The following is a 19,943-nucleotide window of genomic DNA, read 5'->3' on the forward strand; positions in this document are numbered from 1 at the left end:
AACATTCACTCAGTATTTACCCAGCAGTCCAATTCCTTGGTATTTATCCAAAATAAGTGAAAACGTATGTTCACACCAAAGTGTGTACCTGAATGTTCATTGCAGCTTTATTCATAATAGCAAACAAAAAAACCAAAAACTCCAAACTGGAGATAACCCAAATCAGTAGACGAATATTTTTTAATGTAGTTTATTCATGCAATGCAATACTATTCAGTAAAAAGTAATGAACTATTGATAGTGCCACAACACAGATGAATACTAAAAAATGTTATTCTAAGTGAAAAAGAATTCACACTGTGTAATTTCATTTATATGAAATTATAGAAATGCAAAGTTTAGGGGGAATTCCCTGGTTGCCTAGTGGTTAGGATTCCGGGCTTTCACTACCCTGGCCCAGGTTCAATCCCTGGTGGGGGAACTGAGATCCCCACAAGCCACGGAGCACAGCCTGAAAGAAAGAAAGAAAGAAAGAAAGAAAGAAAGAAAGAAAGAAAGAAAGAAAGAAAGAAAGAAAGAAAGAAAGAAATGCAAAGTTTATAGTGATATAAAGCAGATAGATGATTGCCTAAGGCTGGGGTAGATAGTGGGCAGGATTTCCTTCAAAGGGACACTGTGAAATTTGGGGGATGATGGAAAGTTCTATATCTTGAATGCAGAGGAGGTTACTTAAGTATATACAATTGTCAAGTCTCATTGAACAGTACACTAAAAATGGGAGTACTTTATTAAATGTAAATTATATCTCAATAAATTTGGCTTATAAAAAATGAAAGAAAATTTTTAAAAGCAAAAAAGTAAAAACAGCATAATCCCAGTTTTATTTATAAACATGCTTAGAAGGAGTCTGGAAAGATACATGTCAGTAATAAACTCTAAATGGTGATAATTTGGGTGGCTATTATTTCTTCTTTATATTTTTCTGCATTTTTTTCACATTTTTAGGGATCATTGTTATGCTTATAATCAGAAAAACAATGTGTTGTTTGTTTGTTGAATGAAACATTGTTTTGTAGGAATGAAAATAAAGTTCTCCCAGGGCAAGAGCAGAATTACTTTTATTCCACATGTAGCTTAAGATCATGTTCAGCAAAAAGTTGAATTAACTATCCTTTGAATTTTAACCTTCCAACTGACTCTCACACACCTGGGTCAGGTCCTACCTAGCAGATAGATGTACACTCACCCCCCTCATCCCTGGGACTCAAGCAGAAGAAATACAACTGGTTCCAGGACAAGAAAAACTAACCCAGAAAAGGAAGACTTTGCTGAAGCATGAGGCTGGAGGAAGGAACTGGACTTCCCAGAGCATCCTTTGAACCTCTGTGTTCACAAGGTTTTGCCACAGGTATCCCTTCCATTCAGGATCAAGCTTGTTTTACCAAAGCCTCCTCCTCTGACTTTGCCAGAAAGTTCTGACCAAACCTGAAGCCTTCCTGCAGAACTGTAATGCAGAAGGAAGACGTGCCCTCACTCAAAATTAAATTTGGCCAGCATTAGCATTTACCTGGGAGCTTTTAAAACTGCAGGTCCCAGGGCCCCCACTCTAGAGCTAAAGGATCAAATCTCTGGCAGGGAAGCCCAGAGATCTGTATTTTTAGATCCTCCCCAGGTGACTCTCACGCAGTACCTAGAAGCTTTAGTCTACATCTGGGGTCTTGTTAAAAACACAGATTCCCGGGTCACACTCCTGTGGATTCTGATTCTGCTTGTCTCAAAGAGAGTGTCAGAATCTCCGTTTTTAACTAGCCCCCAGGTGATTCTGATGCAGGTGGTCCAGAAGCCACATTTCAAAAACCCTATTGTGGATGCCAGAGTAAATTTCCTGGCCCAGTGCCCAAGAGAGAGCCAAGGAAGAGGTGGGAGAACTAATTTGGTTACGCCAGCACGTTTGAATTTATTAAGCAATTAATGAAGAGGAATTTTTGCATCTCAAAAGCAGCAGAAAAGTCAAGGAGGAGACATCAGTCCCAAGGCCACCTTGAATAAGAAGATTCCCTTTTAACTTCATGGAAAAAAAAGTCATGGCGATTCACCCTTTGAGCTTCGGGTACCATTTTGGGTGGGACCCAGTTTTCTTTTCTCACCAGCACGTGGCTCTTGTTCTCAGTGCCTTGAAAAGCCAGGCCAGGCTTTGGAGAACAAGCCTTCTGCTACAAATAACACGACAGGCAGGACACCGTCTCGGTGGCGGGGAAGGTCCTGGAGACGAGGGGTGTCCACCTGGAGCAGATGGGAGCTCTCCCTTGGTCTGCCTCAGCGGAGGGGGGAAAGGTCTTCATCTGATCTCGCAGACAGGCCTGGGTTGGCAGCACACAGGGCCGCAGCACCCAGAGGGGCCACAGCAACTAGATCCACAGCAGCTGCTGCAGCAACCTCCGCAGCCCCCGTAGCCAGATCCGCAGCAGGAGGGCCCGCAACTTCCGCAGCCAGAGCCACAGCCGCAGCAGGAACCACAGCACGGCCCGGAGCAGCCGCAGCAGGAGGGCTGACAACAGCACACTTCACAGCCGTCTTGCTCTTGAGGACAGCAGGTGAAGCAATCCCCTGGGCAGCACCCCATGGTCCCCGCCGGTCAGGTGGCAGGTCAGGAACGCGACCGGCGTTCCCCAAATCTGAAGGTCACCTGCCCCGACAGCAGCTTTTATATCCCCTCACTGGAGGGTGTTGGCACGAAATACATTTTGGAAAAGACCTGTCATCATGCCCAAACAGGGGCCAGCTGTCCTTAGCCCAGGTTGCAGAGAGGAGGGGAGGCCAGCCCCAGAGTCTGGCTCTGGAATGGGTGCCACCCTTCCACATCTTCCCCAGTGGCAAGTTGGCAGTGGACCCTTTTGCCGTGGATGCTCGTCCGGGAAAACCAGAACTAAAAGCTGGATGCCCTGTGCCTTGTGCCGCAGGTAGAGGCTGCCTTAGAAGGTCTGGTCATGTGGCTCCTCCCAGGTAGAAATGGCGTCCTCATCCCAGTCGATGTGAGCAAGGCAAATATTTGTGTCTGCGTGTGGTATGTGTACAGTGCCACATGCTTGTTTGGGCTTGGTGAGTGAGCGTCAGTCACCAGTAACGACTGCCCTATGAAATGCAGAGACACTCATCATAAAATTGCAAGAGGCTGGGAGCCACGTTCCCTCTGAGCTGCACGGAAATGGAACACTCACACTTCTCTCTGAACGGGCTGCAAGAGCACTAGTCAGAGCCTGCAACCCTCCTGGCCCAGCCCTTTCCTAGATAGAAGGAGGTGGTGGTGGTGGTGGTGTTGAAGGTGGAGAAGGAGGAGGAGGAGGAGCGGGGAAAGAGGGAGGGAGGGAGGAAGGAAGCAGATCATTGAATATCCAAAACATCGCATCAAAATGAAAATGCTGTACACTTTTTTTAAGAGTTCCAACTTTATAGACCATCTGGCAGAATGAGGGATTAGCATGCAAAACACCCAGAGTATCATCCCAGGGAATAAAATGCCTTTAGAAAGAGACTAGAATCCACAGAGGATTCAGGTCCACGTGTAAATCCTGAGATGGGTCAAAATTCCTGTCTCCATTTTGGGCTTTGGTACCTTGTCGTCCTCTTGGAATGATAATGGCAGCCCTGGATCCTGAAGGCTCTGCCCTTTGGAGAGCAGCGCCCAGAGAAAGGGGATTGGGAGTGGGAGGTAGAGATGGAAGGTGACAGTGGGCATGCAGAGCTGGAGCAAAAGACACAGTCTCTCCCTTTTAACTTCCCTCTCCTTTTTAGATGGACCTGGAGGTAAAGCAGTCTCCAAGAAGGGCTAGAAGGACTGAGAACTGGGGGAAGAGGGGAATGGGGGGTGGGAATGGGTCACTTGGATATGATAGAATGCTCAGTACTTCACAGGATGTGGAATTTTAGAACCGGGAGGAACCCCAAAAGATCATGTGGTCCAAGGTTTCTGAACCCGATTTTACATCAGAATTGCCTAAGGAGAGGACTTTGGAAAAATACAGATCACCAGTCCACACCCCAGTCCTGTTAAATCAGAATATGTTCTTGGGGGAGACCTTCAAGATGACGGAGGGGTAAGACGTGGAGATCACCTTCCTCCCCACAAATACATCAAAAATACATCTACATGTGGAACAACTCCTAGAGAACACCTACCAAATGCTGGCAGAAGACCTCAGACCTCCCAAAAGGCAAGAAAATCCCCACATACATGGGTAGGGCAAAAGAAAAAAGAAAAAACAAAGACAAAAGAATAGGGACAGGACCCAAACCTCTGGGAGGGAACTGCGAAGGAGGAAAAGTTTCCACAAACTAGGAAGCCCCTTCACTGGTGGGGATGGGGGGTGGGCCGGGGGGGAAGCTTCAGAGCCATGAAGGAGAGCACAGCAACAGGGGTGCAGAGGGCAAAGCAGAGAGATTCCCGCACAGAGGATCAGTGCCAACCAGCACTCACCAGCCCGAGAGGCTTGTCTGCTCACCCGCCGGGGGGTGGGGGTGGGGGTTGGGAGCTGAGGCTCGGGCTTCGGAGGTCAGACCCCAGGGAGAGGACTGGGGTTGGTGGCGTGAACACAGCCTGAAGGGGGCTAGTGCACCACAGCTAGCCAGGAGGGAGTCCAGGAAAATGTCTGGACCTGCCAAAGAGGCAAGAGACCATTGTTTCAGGGTGCACGAGGAGAGGGGATTCCTTTCCTGTGTGCCCACAGGAGGCAGAGCACCACCTAAGTGAGCTCCAGAGATGGGCATGAGCCACGGCTATCAGCTCAGACCCCAGAGATGGGCATGAACTGCTAATGCTGCTGCCACTGCCACCAAGAATCCTGTGTGCAAGCACAGGTCACTACCCACAGCCCCCCAGGAGCCTGTGCAGGATGCCAGTGCCAGGGTCCCGTTATCCAGGGACAACTTCCCTGGGAGAGCACATGGCACGCCTACGGCTGTTGTAATATCACGCCAGCCTCTGTCGCCACAGACTGACCCCGCATTCCAATTATGACTACCATACCCCTCCCACTCCCCAGCCTAAGTGAGCAAGAGAGACCTAATAGCTGCTGCTTTAACCCCCTCCTGTCTTGGGGGGGGGGGCGGGAACAGACGCCTGAGGGTGGCCTACACACAGAGGTGGGGCCAAAACCAAAGCTGAACCCCAGGAGCTGTGCGAACAAAGAAGAGAAAGGGAAATTTCTGTGTACCACCTCAGGAGTAGCAGATTAAATTCCCACAATCAACTTGCTAAACCCTGCATCTGAAGAATACCTGAATAGACAATGTTCCCAAAATTGAGGCAGTGGACTTTGGTAGCAAGTGTAGACTTGGGGGTCTGCTTTCTGCATCTAATTTGTTTCTAGTTTTATGTTTATCTTAGTTTAGATTTTAGTGCTTATTATCATTGGTGGATTTGTTTATTGGTTTCATTGCTCTCTTCCTTTTTTAAAAATTTTTATTGTTTTTTTATTTTTATTTATTTTTAATTTTTTTTCCTTTTTCTCTTTTTGTGATTGTGTATGTATGTGCTTCTTTGTGTGATTTTCTCTTTTTAGGTTTGCTATTACCATTTGTCCTATGATTCTATCTGTTTCTTTTTTTTCTTTCTTTCTTCCTTTTCTTCTGAGCTGTGTGGCTGGCAGGGTCATGGTGCTCTGGCTGGGTGTCGGGCCTGAGCCTCTGAGGTGGGAGGGCCGACTCCAGGACACTGGACCATCAAAAACCTCCCAGCCCCACGTAATATCAATTGGTGAGAGCTCTCCCAGAGATCTTTGTCGCAGCACTAAGACCCAGCTCCACCCAATGGCCAGCAAGCTCCACTGCTGGACGCCCCATGCCAAACAACTAGCAAGAAAGGAACACAACCCCACCCATTAGCAGAGAGGCTGCCTAAAGTCACACTAAGTTCATAGACACTCCAAAACACACCACCGGACACAGCCCTGCTCACCAGAAAGGCAAGATCCAGCCCCACCCACCAGAACACAGGCACCAGTCCCCTGCACCAGGAAGCCTACACAAGCCACTGAACCAACCTCACCCACGAGGCAGACACCAAAAATAACAGGAACTACAAACCTGCAGCCTGCAAAAAGGAGACCCCAAACACAGTAACTTAAACAAAATGAGAAGACAGAGAAATACGCAGCAGATGAAGGAGCAAGGTAAAAACCCACCAGACCAAACAAATGAAGAGGAGATAGGCAGTCTACCTGAAAAAGAATTCAGAGTAATGATAATAAAGATGATCCAAAATCTCAGAAATAGAATGGAGAAAATAAAGAAACATTTAACAAGGACCCAGAAGAACTAAAGAGCAAACAAACAATGCTGAACAACACAATAAATGAAATTAAAAATTCTCTAGAAGAAATCAATAGCAGAATAACTGAGGCAGAAGAACAGATAAGTGACCTGGAAGATAAAATAGTGGAAAAACTAACACAGAGCAGAAGAAAGAAGAAAGAATGAAAAGAATTGAGGACAGTTTCAGAGACCTCTGGGACAACATTAAATGCACCAACATTCGAATTATAAGGGTCCCAGAAGAAGAAGAGAAAAAGAAAGCGTCTGAGAAAATACTTGAAGAGATTATAGTTGAAAACTTCCCTAATATGGGAAAGGAAATAGTCAATCAAGTCCAGGAAGCGCAGAGAGTCCCATACAGGATAAATCCAAGGAGAAACATGCCAAGACACATATTAATCAAACTCTCAACAATTGATTACAAACAAAGATATTAAAAGCAGCAAGGGAAAAGCAACAAATAACATACAAAGGAATCCCCATAAGGTTAACAGCTGATATTTCAGCAGAAACACTGCAAGCCAGAAGGGAGAAGCAGGACACATTTAAAGTGATGAAAGGGAAAAACCTACAACCAAGATTACTCTACCCAGCAAGGATCTCATTCGGATTTGACGGAGAAATTAAAACCTTCACAGACAAACAAAAGCTGAGAGAGTTCAGCACCACCACACCAGCTCTACAACAAATGCTAAAGGAACTTCTCTAAATGGGAAACACAAGAGAAAAAAGGACCTACAAAAACAAACCCAAAACAATTAAGAAAGTGGTAATAGGAACATACATATCGGTAATTACCTTAAATGTAAATGGATTAAATGCTCCAACCAAGACACAGACTGGCTGAATGGATACAAAAACATGACCCGTATATATGCTGTCTACAAGATACCCACTTCAGACCTAGGGGCACATACAGACTGAAAGTGAGGGGATGGAAAAAGATATTCCATGCAAATGGAAATCAAAAGAAAGCTGGAGTAGCAATACTCAAATCAGACAAAATAGACTTTAAAATAAAGACTATTATAAGAGACAAAGAAGGACACTACATACTGATCAAGGGATGAATCCAAGAAGATATAACAATTGTAAATATTTATGCACCCAACATAGGCAAAGTCAATACATAAGGCAAAGTCTAACAGCCATAAAGGGAGATCAACAGTAACACAATAATAGTAGGGGAATTTAACACCCCACTTGCACCAATGGACAGATCATCCAAAATGAAAATAAATAAGGAAACACAAGCTTTAAATGATACATTAAACAAGATGGACTTAATTGATATTTATAGGGCATTCCATCCAAAAACAACAGAATACACTTTCTTCTCAAGTACTCATGGAACATTCTGCAGGATATATCATATCTTGGGTCACAAATCAAGACTTGGTAAATTTAAGAAAATTGAAATCATATCAAGTATCTTTTCTGACCACAACGTTATGAGACTACATATCAATTACAGGAAAAAAAACTGTAAAAAATACAAACTCATGGAGGCTAAACAACATGCTACTAAATAACCAAGAGGTCACTGAAGAAATCAAAGAGGAAATCAAAAACTACCTAGAAAAAATGATAATGAAAACACGACGACCAAAAACCTATGGGATGCAGAAAAGCAGTTCTAAGAGGGAAGTTTATAGCAATACAATCCTACCTCAAGAAACAAGAAACATCTCAAATAAACAACCTAACCTTACACCTAAAGCAATTAGAGAAAGAAGAACAAAAAAACCCCAAAGTTAGCAGAAGGAAAGAAATCATAAAGATCAGATCAGAAATAAATGAAAAAGAAATGAAGGAAACAATAGCAAAGATCAATACAACAAAAGCTGACCTTGCCAACCTGATAAGCGAGACAGGATCTTGGAATGGTTTTCATTTGCATTCCTATTATGTGAATGGAATTAAGCAATATTTCACATGCTTAAATGCTATTTATGTTCCCTCTTTTGTGAATTATCTTTTCATAACCATTGTCCATTTTCTTTTGGTTTCTTTGGTTTTGTTGTTGGTCTTTTACTTTGATTGATAGGGACCCTTTGTGAAATGGAAAATAAAAGTGTTGTCTGTATTTTGAGTTGTAAATATTTTTCCTAGATTGTCATTAGCCTTTGGTGCTGTATTTAAATAATAGCAGTAATGTTTAATAATAATAATAGTAATGTTTGCATTATAAATTTCATACGTGCTCACCATGGAATTTTTGAAAAATACAAAAAATTAGAGACAAGAAAATAAAAATCATCCATAACGCCACAAAGATATTTACTGCTAATATTTTGTTTCCTTTTTAGTGTTTTTTTCTAAAGATTAACATATAAATATTGATATGAATGTAGCTAGATACACATACAGATATATATAAGCATATATATTTGTGCATATACGTATATGTATGTATATATTTATCTCAGGTATGAATTTTTAAATATAAATATAAACATAAAATCTAAATCCATATTCCAAGGTAGGTTAAAAATGTATAACAATTTTTTCTCTAAGATTACTTAAACCTGTTTCAAACCTTCATTCCAGCTTATAGGGGAAGAAAAGTTAGTTCTGTATAAACTCAGAAATCATTTCAAATTTCTCCCTCCCCATCCTTTATCTGGAGATGGTATCTGAGTTTGGGGGCTTGGATAGTATCATAGCATTGAAGAGGGTGGCAGTTGGTTCACAGCGGGCATCCAGGAAAAGGTACATGGTCCTCTCTTATTCTCAGCTACCATCCTCCTTCTGATGGCACAACTGAGATATTCAAGTTCTCCCTGCTCTCCGTGAATTCTGCACCCACCACCCCATCCAGGATGCCCAAGATCTTCTCTGTCTGATCACCCACTTTCCTCCACCCCCAAAAGTCTATTTTGAATTGCATAAGCTAAGTATCAACTTGAGTCATTCTCTCTGCACTCCCACATCAAGAACCCTGCCCCACTGATGCCCAAGTGAAGAGGAAAGAGCAGCAGTAAAAGAAATTGCAGAAGAAAGACAAGAACAGTGAGTACCTCAAGGTTTCCTCCTAACACGTATTTTTACAAAATTGAAATCATACTATGTAAATTGATTTTTGCACTGAATATTGCGCTTAACCTGAGAAAATGCTCATATGTTGATTATTAATTATTAGGAAAATTTGAGAATTTACATCTTCAAGTTGATGTAAACCTTCCCTATTGTTGAATATCTAAGTTGTTTCCAACTTTCCAATATTAAAGCAAAACACTGAGGTGAACTTCCTTAAATGTGAATCTTTATGCATTTTTCCTATTATCTTCCTACAGTAAATTCCTAGAAATGTAATTATTAAATCTTCAGCATGGGGGTTTCCCTGGTGGTGCAGTGGTTGAGAATCTGCCTGCCAATGCAGGGGACACGGGTTCGAGCCCTGGTCTGGGAGGATCCCACATGCCGCGGAGCAACTGGGCCCGTGAGCCACAGCTGCTGAGCCTGCGCGTCTGGAGCCTGTGCTCCGCAACAAGAGAGGCCGCGACAGTGAGAGGCCCGCGCACCGCGATGAGGAGTGGCCCCCACTCTCCGCGACTGGAGAAGGCCCTCGCACAGAGACGAAGACCCAACACAGCCAAAACTAAATAAATTAATTAATTTTTTAAAAAATCTTCAGCATGTTAATAATATTAAAGCTATTAATATATACGGAAAAACCTTTTTTTTTTAATTGTCCCATTTGCACCCATTTCACAGTGCCTTCACCAATGCGTTATTTTTTTAAGTCTATTTGTCACTTTGATAGGCCAATCATGAAATCTCATTGCAGTGTTTTTTTGTACTTAAGTATTAGTGCATTTATTTAATAGATCACGTTTTTCTTCTTTTAGGAATTACCTACTCATGCCAATTTCCCTATTAAGCTAATCATCTTTCCTAATTTATTTATAAGAGCTTATTTTATGCTAAGTACATTAACTTTTCTTTCTGTCACATGTAAAATTAGTCCAAGAGTAGTATTTGCTTTTAATTTTGTCTATGGTATTTTTATGCACCGAATTTTCTTTTTATGTAGGTACACCTGTCAATCTTTTCCTTTCTGCTGCTTTTATACTTTGAAAGTTCTTCCTCATCTCCAAATTATACAATTATTAACTTTATTTTCACCTAGTTTTCATAGTTGTATTTTTTACACTTAATGCTGTTATGTATCAGGAATTTATTTTGCTGTGTGGCAGGTTCTGCTTTACATAAAGATCCTGGCTTTCCTAACTGTGAAACTAAGGTATCTATTAAATGAGTGCTTAGTATGCAAGAAAGAACTGGATGCGGAGACACAGCAGGAGTCATTAAAAACCTAGGTGTGGTGTCTGTTCTGGAAGCCTCTACTGTTCGCCAAGTATATACACATGCAACTTCTGGTGTTTCTTTTAGAGACAACCACAAGCTACGCCCCAATTCTGACTTCACCAGTAGCAACTCAGCACAAACATGGTTTGATTAGAAGCTGATTATATCTACGTGGCACTGATTTAAATCGTGTGTCCGATTAACCATCTCTTGGCAAAGGAGGCACGTTATCAGCCCCTCCCCTGTGCCACGTACTACACTAGACACTTCGTATGTGTTTTCTTGGTTAACTCAAGATAACCATATACAATAAGTAGTATTATCCTTATTTTGCACATGAGGAAACTGAGGCTTGTGAAGGCTTGCCAATAACTTTAACTAGAAGATGCAGACCTTGGATTTGAACCCAGATCTGTCTGCTTCTGAAGCCCACCCCCTTCCTCTATGTCAGGCTTTCTTGCAGGAACCACAGAAAATTGCCTCTTTGTCTCAAGGTAAGTCTTAAGCAAGTACATCTTCAAGTAATCTTAAGTTTCACAACCACAGAGGCCATAGCTGCTTCATTCACCAATTTACATCCAGTGGCTACTGCATGGTGAGCACTCAAAATATTTCTTAAATAAATGAATAAAGCAAGAGGGAGGAGAAATGGGAATATATGTATATGTATAGCTGATTCACTTTGTTATATAGCAGAAACTAACACACCATTGTAAAGCAATTATACTCCAATAAAGATGTTAAAAAAAGTTTTTAAATAAAAATTAAAAAATAAAAAATAAATAAATAAAATCATAAATGAATATGAGATGACCCCCTGCAGTGCAATATAATCAAAAGCTTCAACTAGAAAAGAGTGAGGTCTCTGCCACCTTTCCCCACTCACTTTTTCTTTAATTGAAGTACAGTTGACTTACAATATTATATTAGTTTCTGGTGTACAATGTGGTGATTCAATATTTTATAGATTATACACCATACCAAATTATTATAAAATACTGACTATATTCCTTGTGCTGTACATTACATCCCTGTGATTTTTTTATTTTATAACTGCTAGTTTGTACCTCTTAATCCCCTTCACCTATTTTATCCTTCCCCCCAAACCTCTCCTCTCTCGTAACCACTAGTTTATTCTCTGTATCTGTGAATCTGTTTCTGTTTTGTTATGTTTGTTCATTTGTTTTGTTTTTTAGATTCCACATATAAGTGAAATATATACAGTATTTGTCTTTCTATGTCTGACATATTTCACTGAGCATAATACCCTCCAGGTACATTCATGTTGCAAATGGCAAGATTTCATTCTTTTTTATGGCTGAGTAATATTCCATTGTATATATATACCACACCTTCTTTTTCCATTCATCTGTTGATGGACACTTATGTTGCTTCTATATCTTGGCTATTGTAATTAATGCTGCTATGAATATTAGGGTGCATATATCTTTTTGAATTCATATTGTTATTTTCTTTGGTTAAATATTCAGGAGTGGAATTGCTAGGTCATATAGCAGTTCTATTTTTTATTTTTTGAGGAACCTCCATGCTATTTTCCATAGAGGCTACATCAATTTACATTCCCAGCAACAGTGTACTAGGGTTCCCTTTTCTCCACATCCTCACCAACACTTGTTATTTCTTATCTTTTTGATGGTAGCCATTCTGACAGGTGTGAGATGATATCTCATTGTAGTATTGATTTGCTTTTCCCTGATGATTAGTGGTGTTGAGTGTCTTTTCATGTGCTTGTTGGCCATCTGTATGTCTTCTTTGGAAAAATGCCTATTTAGGTCCTCTGCCCATTTTTTAATATGGTTAGCTGTTTGTTTGTTTTTTATTGAGTTGTATGAGTCCTTTGTATATTTTGGACGTTAACCTTTTATTGGACGTTCCATTTGCAAATATCTTCTCCCATGAATAGGTTGCCTTTTGTCTTGCTGATGGTTTCCTTCATTGTGCAAAAGCTTCCTAGCCACAGCAGCCAGACAAGAAAAAGAAGTAAAAGACCAAATTGAAAGGGAAGAAGTAAAACTGTCACTATTAGGAGATAATATGACACTATATATAGAAAACCTTAACTACTCCACCAAAAAACTATTAGAACTAATAAATGAATTTAGTTGCAGGATACAAAATTAATATTCATAAATCTGCATTTTTATATACTAATAATGAACTATTAGAAAGAGAAATCAAGTAAACAATCCCATTTATAATCAAATGAAAAAGAATAAAATACCAAAGAATAAATTTAACTGAGGAGGTGAAAGACCTGTACTCTGAAAACTATAAGATATTGATGAAAGAATTGAAGACAATACAAAGAAATGAAAATATATCCTGTCTTAATGGATTGAAAGAATGAATATTGTTAAAATGGCCATACTACCCAAAGATATCTACAGATTCAATGCAATCTCTATCAAAATACCCATGGCATTTTTCACAGAACTAGAACAAATAACCCTAAAATTTGGATGGAACCACAAAAGACCCCAAATAGCTAAAGCAATCTTGAGAAAGAAGAATAAAGCTGGAGGTATCAGGCCCCCTGACTTCAGACTATACTACAAAGCTATAATGATCAAAACAGTATGGTACTGTCACAAAACCAGACACATAGCTGAGTGGAACAGAATAGAGAGCCCAGAAATAAACCCACACACATACGGTCAATTATTCTTCAACAAAGGTGGCAAGGATATCCAATGGGGAAAATACTGTCTCTTCAATAAGTGGTATTAGGAAAACTGGACAGCTATGTGTAAAAGAAACAAACTAGAACATTTTCCCACACCATATATGAAAATAAACTCAAAATATGTTAAAGACCTAAATGTAAGACCTGAAACCATAAAATTCCTAGGAAAATAACATAGGCTATAAGTTCTTTGACATCAGTCTTGGCAATATTTTTTTGAATCTGTCTCCTCAGGCAAGGGCAACAAAAGCAAAAATAAGCAAACAAGACCTCACTCACTTTTCATCATTATCAATCAATGCTTCACTCAATCCTGGATCAAGAAGCAAGAACTTTCTGAAAGAACTTTCTGAAAGAACTTTCTGTGGTAATAGAAATGTTCTGTCTCCTCTGTCCAATATGGAATTCACTGGACACTTATGGCCATTGAGCACTTGAACTGTGGCTAACGTGATGGAGAAACTGAATTTTTAATATTATTTATTGTTAATACATTTATACTGAAAGAGCTACATGAGGCCAGTGACTTCTGTATTAGACTGCAAAGCCCCAAAGAGTCTGTTTCAGATAGTATGTCAGGCTAGGTTATTTGGATTAATCTGCATCATGAAAACAACTAAATATGATATATTTTTAAAATATTTTTTGAATCTTCTTAAAAGCATCAAATTGCTGACAAGATAGTACAAATTGCCAAGTGATTATCAAAGAAATAAGTAAAGGCAGGTACTCAGAGAGGTAAATTGAGCACTGAAACTGCTTCTCCCTTAAAAGCATTTGCTGAAGTTGGCAAACTTGAACTGCGGTTTTCACGACCTCTCAGGGAGATAGAAACAGAAGACCCAGGACCCGCCCAAAGTATGGATGTCTCTAGGAGAACCTCCCCTCCATAAAGCTGGGACACCCCCCCCCCAAAGGAACACACCCTTAGTGTAATGGTGACCCAGACACAAACTCAGCCCATCCACTCCTACCACCAAGACACTGTAAGGAAAGTTGTCTTGTATGTTACCTGTATGATTTTTAAAACTTCAGGCCATGAATTGAAAGAGGCCTCTGACTGCCAGTGCTCCAGTGCACTGACAGAAACAAAAGCAAATCCTTTCTGGAGGAACATACCATCATCCTACCTCAACAAAGTCCCACAAATGATATTCCAAGGAAAATGAGTGTGGCAATCATTAGTGCTATCATCAAATATTTCTTTCTGTCTGCCTTTCAGGAACATGGCAGGAACGCACTTCTCTTTCTCCTTGGAAGTTAGGCATGACCAAGGGACTTGCTTTGGCTAATAACACATAAGTGTGTTTACAAGCCAATGTGCAATTTGCCACTTTTTCTTCACCCTCCCATGCAGATCTGTGGAAGTACATCTAGAGTTGGAGCTACTGTCAGTCTGGGTTCTTGAGTAAGTAGGGCCTCCTAATGGCTTGTATTGAACATGGAACATGAGCAAGAAATAAACTCTTGTTGTAAGATTTGGGAAATTTGAGAGTTGTTTGTTACTGCAGTAACCATAACGTAGCCTACCCTGACAGATACAATGAACAATTCACAGTCATACATACAACTAAGCACACAAGGAAACAAGGCACCATGAGTGAGAACCAGTAGCAATGATAGAGCATAAACAGACTACAGTTCAGATACTGGGATGATCAAACACAAATTATAGTAAAGTATGTTGCTATCTTTAAAGAAATAAAAGACAAGCTGGAAAATACCTACAGGTGTGGTCTTTGGAAATACAGCTGACTAAAGAAAGTCAGCCCTGTTTAAACCCCCTTAGAATTTCATGGGAAGTCAAGATGTAACTGTCTGATGCTTTCTTTTGGTTCCCACTTAAGGTGAAGATAAACCAGAGGCCTTGCACACAACCCAAATAGAGTGATATAAATCAACAAACATTTTCTTATGCTCATGGCTTCTGTGGGCCAGGAATTCTGAAAAGCCACGGTAGGATGGCTTGTCTCTGCACTGTGATGTCTGGAGTCTCACCTGGAAAGACTTGAAGGCTGGGGATTACTTGAATGCTGCTTGGGCTTCCTCATAGTAGTCCAGGAGAACCAGGTAGAAGCTGTATTGCCTTTTATGATCTATCCTCAAAAGTCACATAGTGTCACTTCCTCTGCAGTCAGAAACTCACCCTGATTTGAGGAGAGGGTCTATGTCAACAGGAGGACCAGCAAAGTCATGTTGTAAGAAGAACATTGGGATAAGAGACATTGTTGCACAGTTCTCTTCTCACACAGTCTCTCTCTCCTCCCAGGTAATCCTTTCCCCCAACCTGTCGGATGCTAATGACCTACAGCTATTATTCTCTGCTTCTTCCCTCTCCTTTCCCCCCTACAACAAAGCAAAAAGGTATCTGGTGTCAGCCATTTTTTCTGCCATTTCATTAGCCATTTTGCTAATAACCCTTCAATGGAACCATACCTTGCATCTCAGTCTGTTTCTCTCTCTCTCTCTCTCTCTCTCTCTCTCTCTCTCTCTCTCTCTTCATTAGCAAGGAATTAGGGGAATTATTGGACAGACATTGAAAGAAGGAAGAAAAGACCTTTCACCTGTCTCTGAAGGCAAATTTAATTCAGTACCTCCAGGTTTGCTAAAGTCAGGGAAGTGTGAGGACCAGAAAAGGTGGTCCATGTTGAATGCACACTCATCTCCATTCCCTAGTCTCCTATTCCCAGGAAAAGCTTCCCAAGCCTGTTCTTTATTTTGGAGGCATATTCATGCCACCGCAAACTTCAGTACCTGCCATCTTGGACCCCCCCCCCCTCCAAATATTAGGGCTCTTCAGAGAAACAGAACTAATAAGATAGATATAGGTATAAGAGGAGATTTATTATAGGAATTAGCTCACATGATTATGGAGGCTGAGAAGTCCCACAATGTGCCATCTGCAAGCTAGAGACCCAGGAAAGCTGGGTGTGTAATTCAGTCTGAGTCTGAAGGTCTGAGAATCAGGAGCGCCAATGTCCAAGGGCAGGAGAGCATGGCTGACCCAGCTCAAGCAATGAGAGCAAATTCACCCTTCCTCTGCCTTTTTGTTCTGTTCAAGCCCTCAACAGACTGGATGATGCCCAGTGCATTGGTGAGGGTGATCTTTACTCAGTCTACTGATCGAAATGCTAATCTCTTCCAGAAAAACCCTCACAGACACACACAGAAATAATGTTTACCGGCTATCTGGGCATCCCTTAGCCCAGCCAAGTTGACACTTAAAATTAACCATCACACTCTACCATCCTCATTTTTCTGTCTACTTCTACTGTAAAATTTCTCACAAAGAAGGATGCCATTGGAAGATATTCTTAGTAAAAATCAAGGAATTGTATTTGAAAAAGGAAACGCCATTTTGAACAAGAAAGTTTCCACAGACAACGAGTCCACTAGACAGATATCTTAGAGAAACTTGCTTACCCACGTGTAGTCACCCTTGGTAACCATACACTTATTTATTGATGTTTCTCTGGTTGAGAACATTTCCATATTCATCTTGAATATGAAGTTTTCCAGTCCATCATGGGGGGGAAATAAATACTCATTATGTATAAATCTTGTACAGTGCTTCCAGGAGAACTCCAGATTTCTTGAGAATGGAGATTCAACATTCAACATGGACCATCTTTTCTGATCCACACACTTCCCTGATTTCAATAAAACTGGAAGTATTGAATTAAATATTTCAGATATTGCAGGTAAAGATAAAGCAATTAGATAAAAAGGTAAAGCGGCTAGATCTTTTATAATGTGGCCTTTGTCTCACCCTCCTTTCCCCTTATTATAGTAAGTATGAAAATCATAAATACTGTTACATGACTAACTTATTGCAAGGATCTGGACAAATGTCATTTGCCATCACTTCGTGGCTGTTGGGAATCCAGGACCAAACACAAGAATGTGTATCCCCTTGGTTACTCACCGAAAGTTTCCATCAGGTAAACAACAATGCCATTAAGATTTGAAGGTCTAATACCCAGGATTACCACAGCCATCACTGGCTGAAATAAAGAGATTAGTTTGCTTTTCCACTCAATTCTGTGTTTGGTTTGTTTTTATAGCAATAAAAAACTTTAAAAAATAAAAACCATTTGGCATTAAAACAAAGAAAAGAAAAAAAAGAACAGAGGAAATATATTTTAAAGCCGGTGCTTTTCTACTTAGGATTAGTAGCTGTTAATATTTTTTATCTTATTTGCTCTATGTTAAAAAATCAAGTAAACATAGCATCAAAGATAACAGAGAGAATTTCTTTGACTTTTATATCCATTCAAGTTCCAATCCCTTCTTGCCAGAGACAAACACAATCATGAATTTAATATGTATACCCTTCTAGCGTTTCATGCTTTTATAAATGTATATACAAGTCCAAGATTTTTTTAATTACAGGCATAAACATTAACTAGCTTTTTTCAGTCAACTTATTTAATTGGATATGCAATTACTATGAGTTTGAAAGAACTCTTTAGTTCAACCAAGAGGTTCACTTTTCAAAGAGGTCTTTGTTTATTATCAGTCACAGCTTAACTAGAGAGGAAGAAAAAGATTAGACACACCCTGACTGTCTCTACTAAAATCCAAAACTTTCTAGAATGTGTACCTTCCTTTGTCACCTTTGATCACCTTTCTGTTTAGCAGGAAGTGCCCAGTCCTCTGTAAAGAGAAGAACAACAAAGGGGGATCAAAGCTTTTCAGTCTTGGCTTGGTCACCAGGCAGCGCTATGATATGGGCGTCACAGACAAGTTTCTGGGTCTACTTAAGCACCTCCAAGAAGAAGCAGAAAAACTCTTGGCATTAAATCCATCTTTGTGTAGTCAAACTACTTTATTTCTTTACTTATTTCTCTTTTAAATTGGGCTTGATTCAAAAATTACACTCTGTACCCTGTTTTTGTCACTCAAATTCTTTCACAATGAAGTTTCATGTTTAATCCTGTGTCATGGTTGTTATTGTAGGAAAGACATACTGCTTTCAAAGAACACAGTGCTAAGGTTAAGAGAAAGGGGAATTTCTCCCTTCTCATTAGAAAAAAAAAAACCATGTACCTACATGTTTCCTGTTCTTCTCATAGATACCCAGTGCATCTCCTCTTAATAATAAAAAGCATTTTTTGCTGTGTAACATTGCTCAAGCAACCTCTCTGTGCTTCATTTCCTCATTTGCCCTAAATGGGTTATTAATTTCAGGCAGGTAGATTATTATTTATCAAACACTTATTATGGGCCTCCTAGGTGTCTGCCATAAAAAACATCACTAAGGATTAGTTAGGAAGTGCGAAAATTCTTCACAGTTATTTAAACTATCTGACTTGAGGGCCAATTTAGGCACAACGGCCTGGATGGAGTCCAGGGGCCCGGCTTTGAGCAGGCTGTGTTTCAAGGCGACCACATGCAGTTGTAAGAGTCATGCCAGGCACAAGAGCACCCAGCTATGAGGTTGCATAGAAGCTGAAGACCAACTTATGTGCTGTTTGCCAAACCAGGCACCTGTGGGTGTGTCCAGCCAGAGAGGGAGCCTTTATCTAATTCACCAATGGCACATGTGGGTTACTGGCTGGGGGGGCTGGGGAGGCCAAGAGCAGGATAAGCTAGAGGATGGGGGCAGATAGTGTCCTGGGGCACCAAAGATGAGGACCAGAAAAATTGGATCTACCATTAAATATAAGGGGCAAACATGAGACTAGAATTGGGAGATAAAGCCAAGGTAGTAGCAGACACAGGGCCACAAAGACCAAGTGATAAAATACACTGAGAGAGGCTAAGACAATTGTAACAGAGTCAGTCGGGTTGCCTGGCCTTTTGCTTGCTTGCTTTTTTCCTTCCTCCCTTCCTTCCTTCTTTCCTTTCCTTCCTCCCTCCCTCCCCCCTCTTCCTCCTCTTCCCTCTCCTCCTCCTCCTTTCTTCTTCCCATTCTTCTTCTCCCCTCCCCCTCCCCCTCCCCTCCCCCTCCCCCTCCCCCTCCCCTCCTTCTCCTTCTCCTTCTCCTTCTCCTTCTCCTTCTCCTTCTCCTTCTCCTTCTCCTTCTCCTTCTTCTCCTTCTCCTTCTCCTTCTCCTTCTCCTTCTCCTTCTTCTTCTTCTTCTTCTTCTCCTCCCCTCTCTCTCTACCAACCTCAGAGCAGGAAGGCAAACCCTCAGTTAAACACATAGTAATAAAACAGACATTCTCTTTTCTAAAATCCTTGACTTCCAAATGTCAGACCCTGGGAGCCAGTCCCACCAACACAAAGCTCACCATATCTCAGTTGCAAGATTCTGGATACTTCCCCACCCATCGTCCCACCAGCTCACCTACATTTCTGCATCTCAGTTCAAGATATGCTGCCTTGGAGAACTTATCTCATTAAGACTTTATAAAGAACAGACTTGAAACTCTCCCATGGGTGCTCTCTCCCCTCCCCCAGAACACACCCTTCTCAGACCTGATCTCCGTGGTGATGTGTACTTGCACATTATTGCACACAGCCTGAGTGTGCACTTCTGGGGGACCCTCTTCCCAGCCTGGCTGTTGAACGATAGACCACACACAGCTCCATCCCCCCAGCGTCCAGGTTGCTGATAATCAATATTCCTGCGCATTTGTCTCTGTGGTCAGCAGCAAGCCAGGCTCCACAAACAACCAATGACAACGTCAGCAGGTACAGGTATGAAATTATTATTAAAATGAAATACAAATAT

At 41.1% G+C, this 19,943-nt stretch overlaps 1 protein-coding gene and 1 long non-coding RNA gene across 3 annotated transcripts in view; one reads left to right on the forward strand and one right to left on the reverse strand.

Moving 5' to 3' along the window:
- LOC309619297 overlaps positions 1 to 19,176 on the forward strand; it is a 388,116-nt gene extending 368,940 nt beyond the window's left edge. The window contains exons 11-12 of one of the 2 annotated variants that reach the window (XR_014238862.1): positions 8,987 to 9,261; positions 9,546 to 19,176. This is a non-coding gene — a long non-coding RNA (uncharacterized lncRNA). Of the gene's footprint in view, positions 1 to 8,986 lie in introns of both variants that reach the window. The other variant, XR_014238861.1, reaches the window with a different exon arrangement.
- On the reverse strand, positions 1,723 to 4,399 carry KRTAP17-1 (keratin associated protein 17-1). The gene has a single exon (XM_082374356.1). The coding sequence runs from the start codon at positions 2,561 to 2,563 to the stop codon at positions 2,279 to 2,281; it is 285 nt and encodes a 94-aa protein (XP_082230482.1). The 5' UTR covers positions 2,564 to 4,399; the 3' UTR covers positions 1,723 to 2,278.
- Positions 19,177 to 19,943: the final 767 nt, after the last annotated feature.

Source organism: Balaenoptera borealis (assembly GCF_965194805.1).
Source record: "Balaenoptera borealis genome assembly, chromosome: 20".
Taxonomy (NCBI): Eukaryota; Metazoa; Chordata; class Mammalia; order Artiodactyla; family Balaenopteridae; genus Balaenoptera; species Balaenoptera borealis.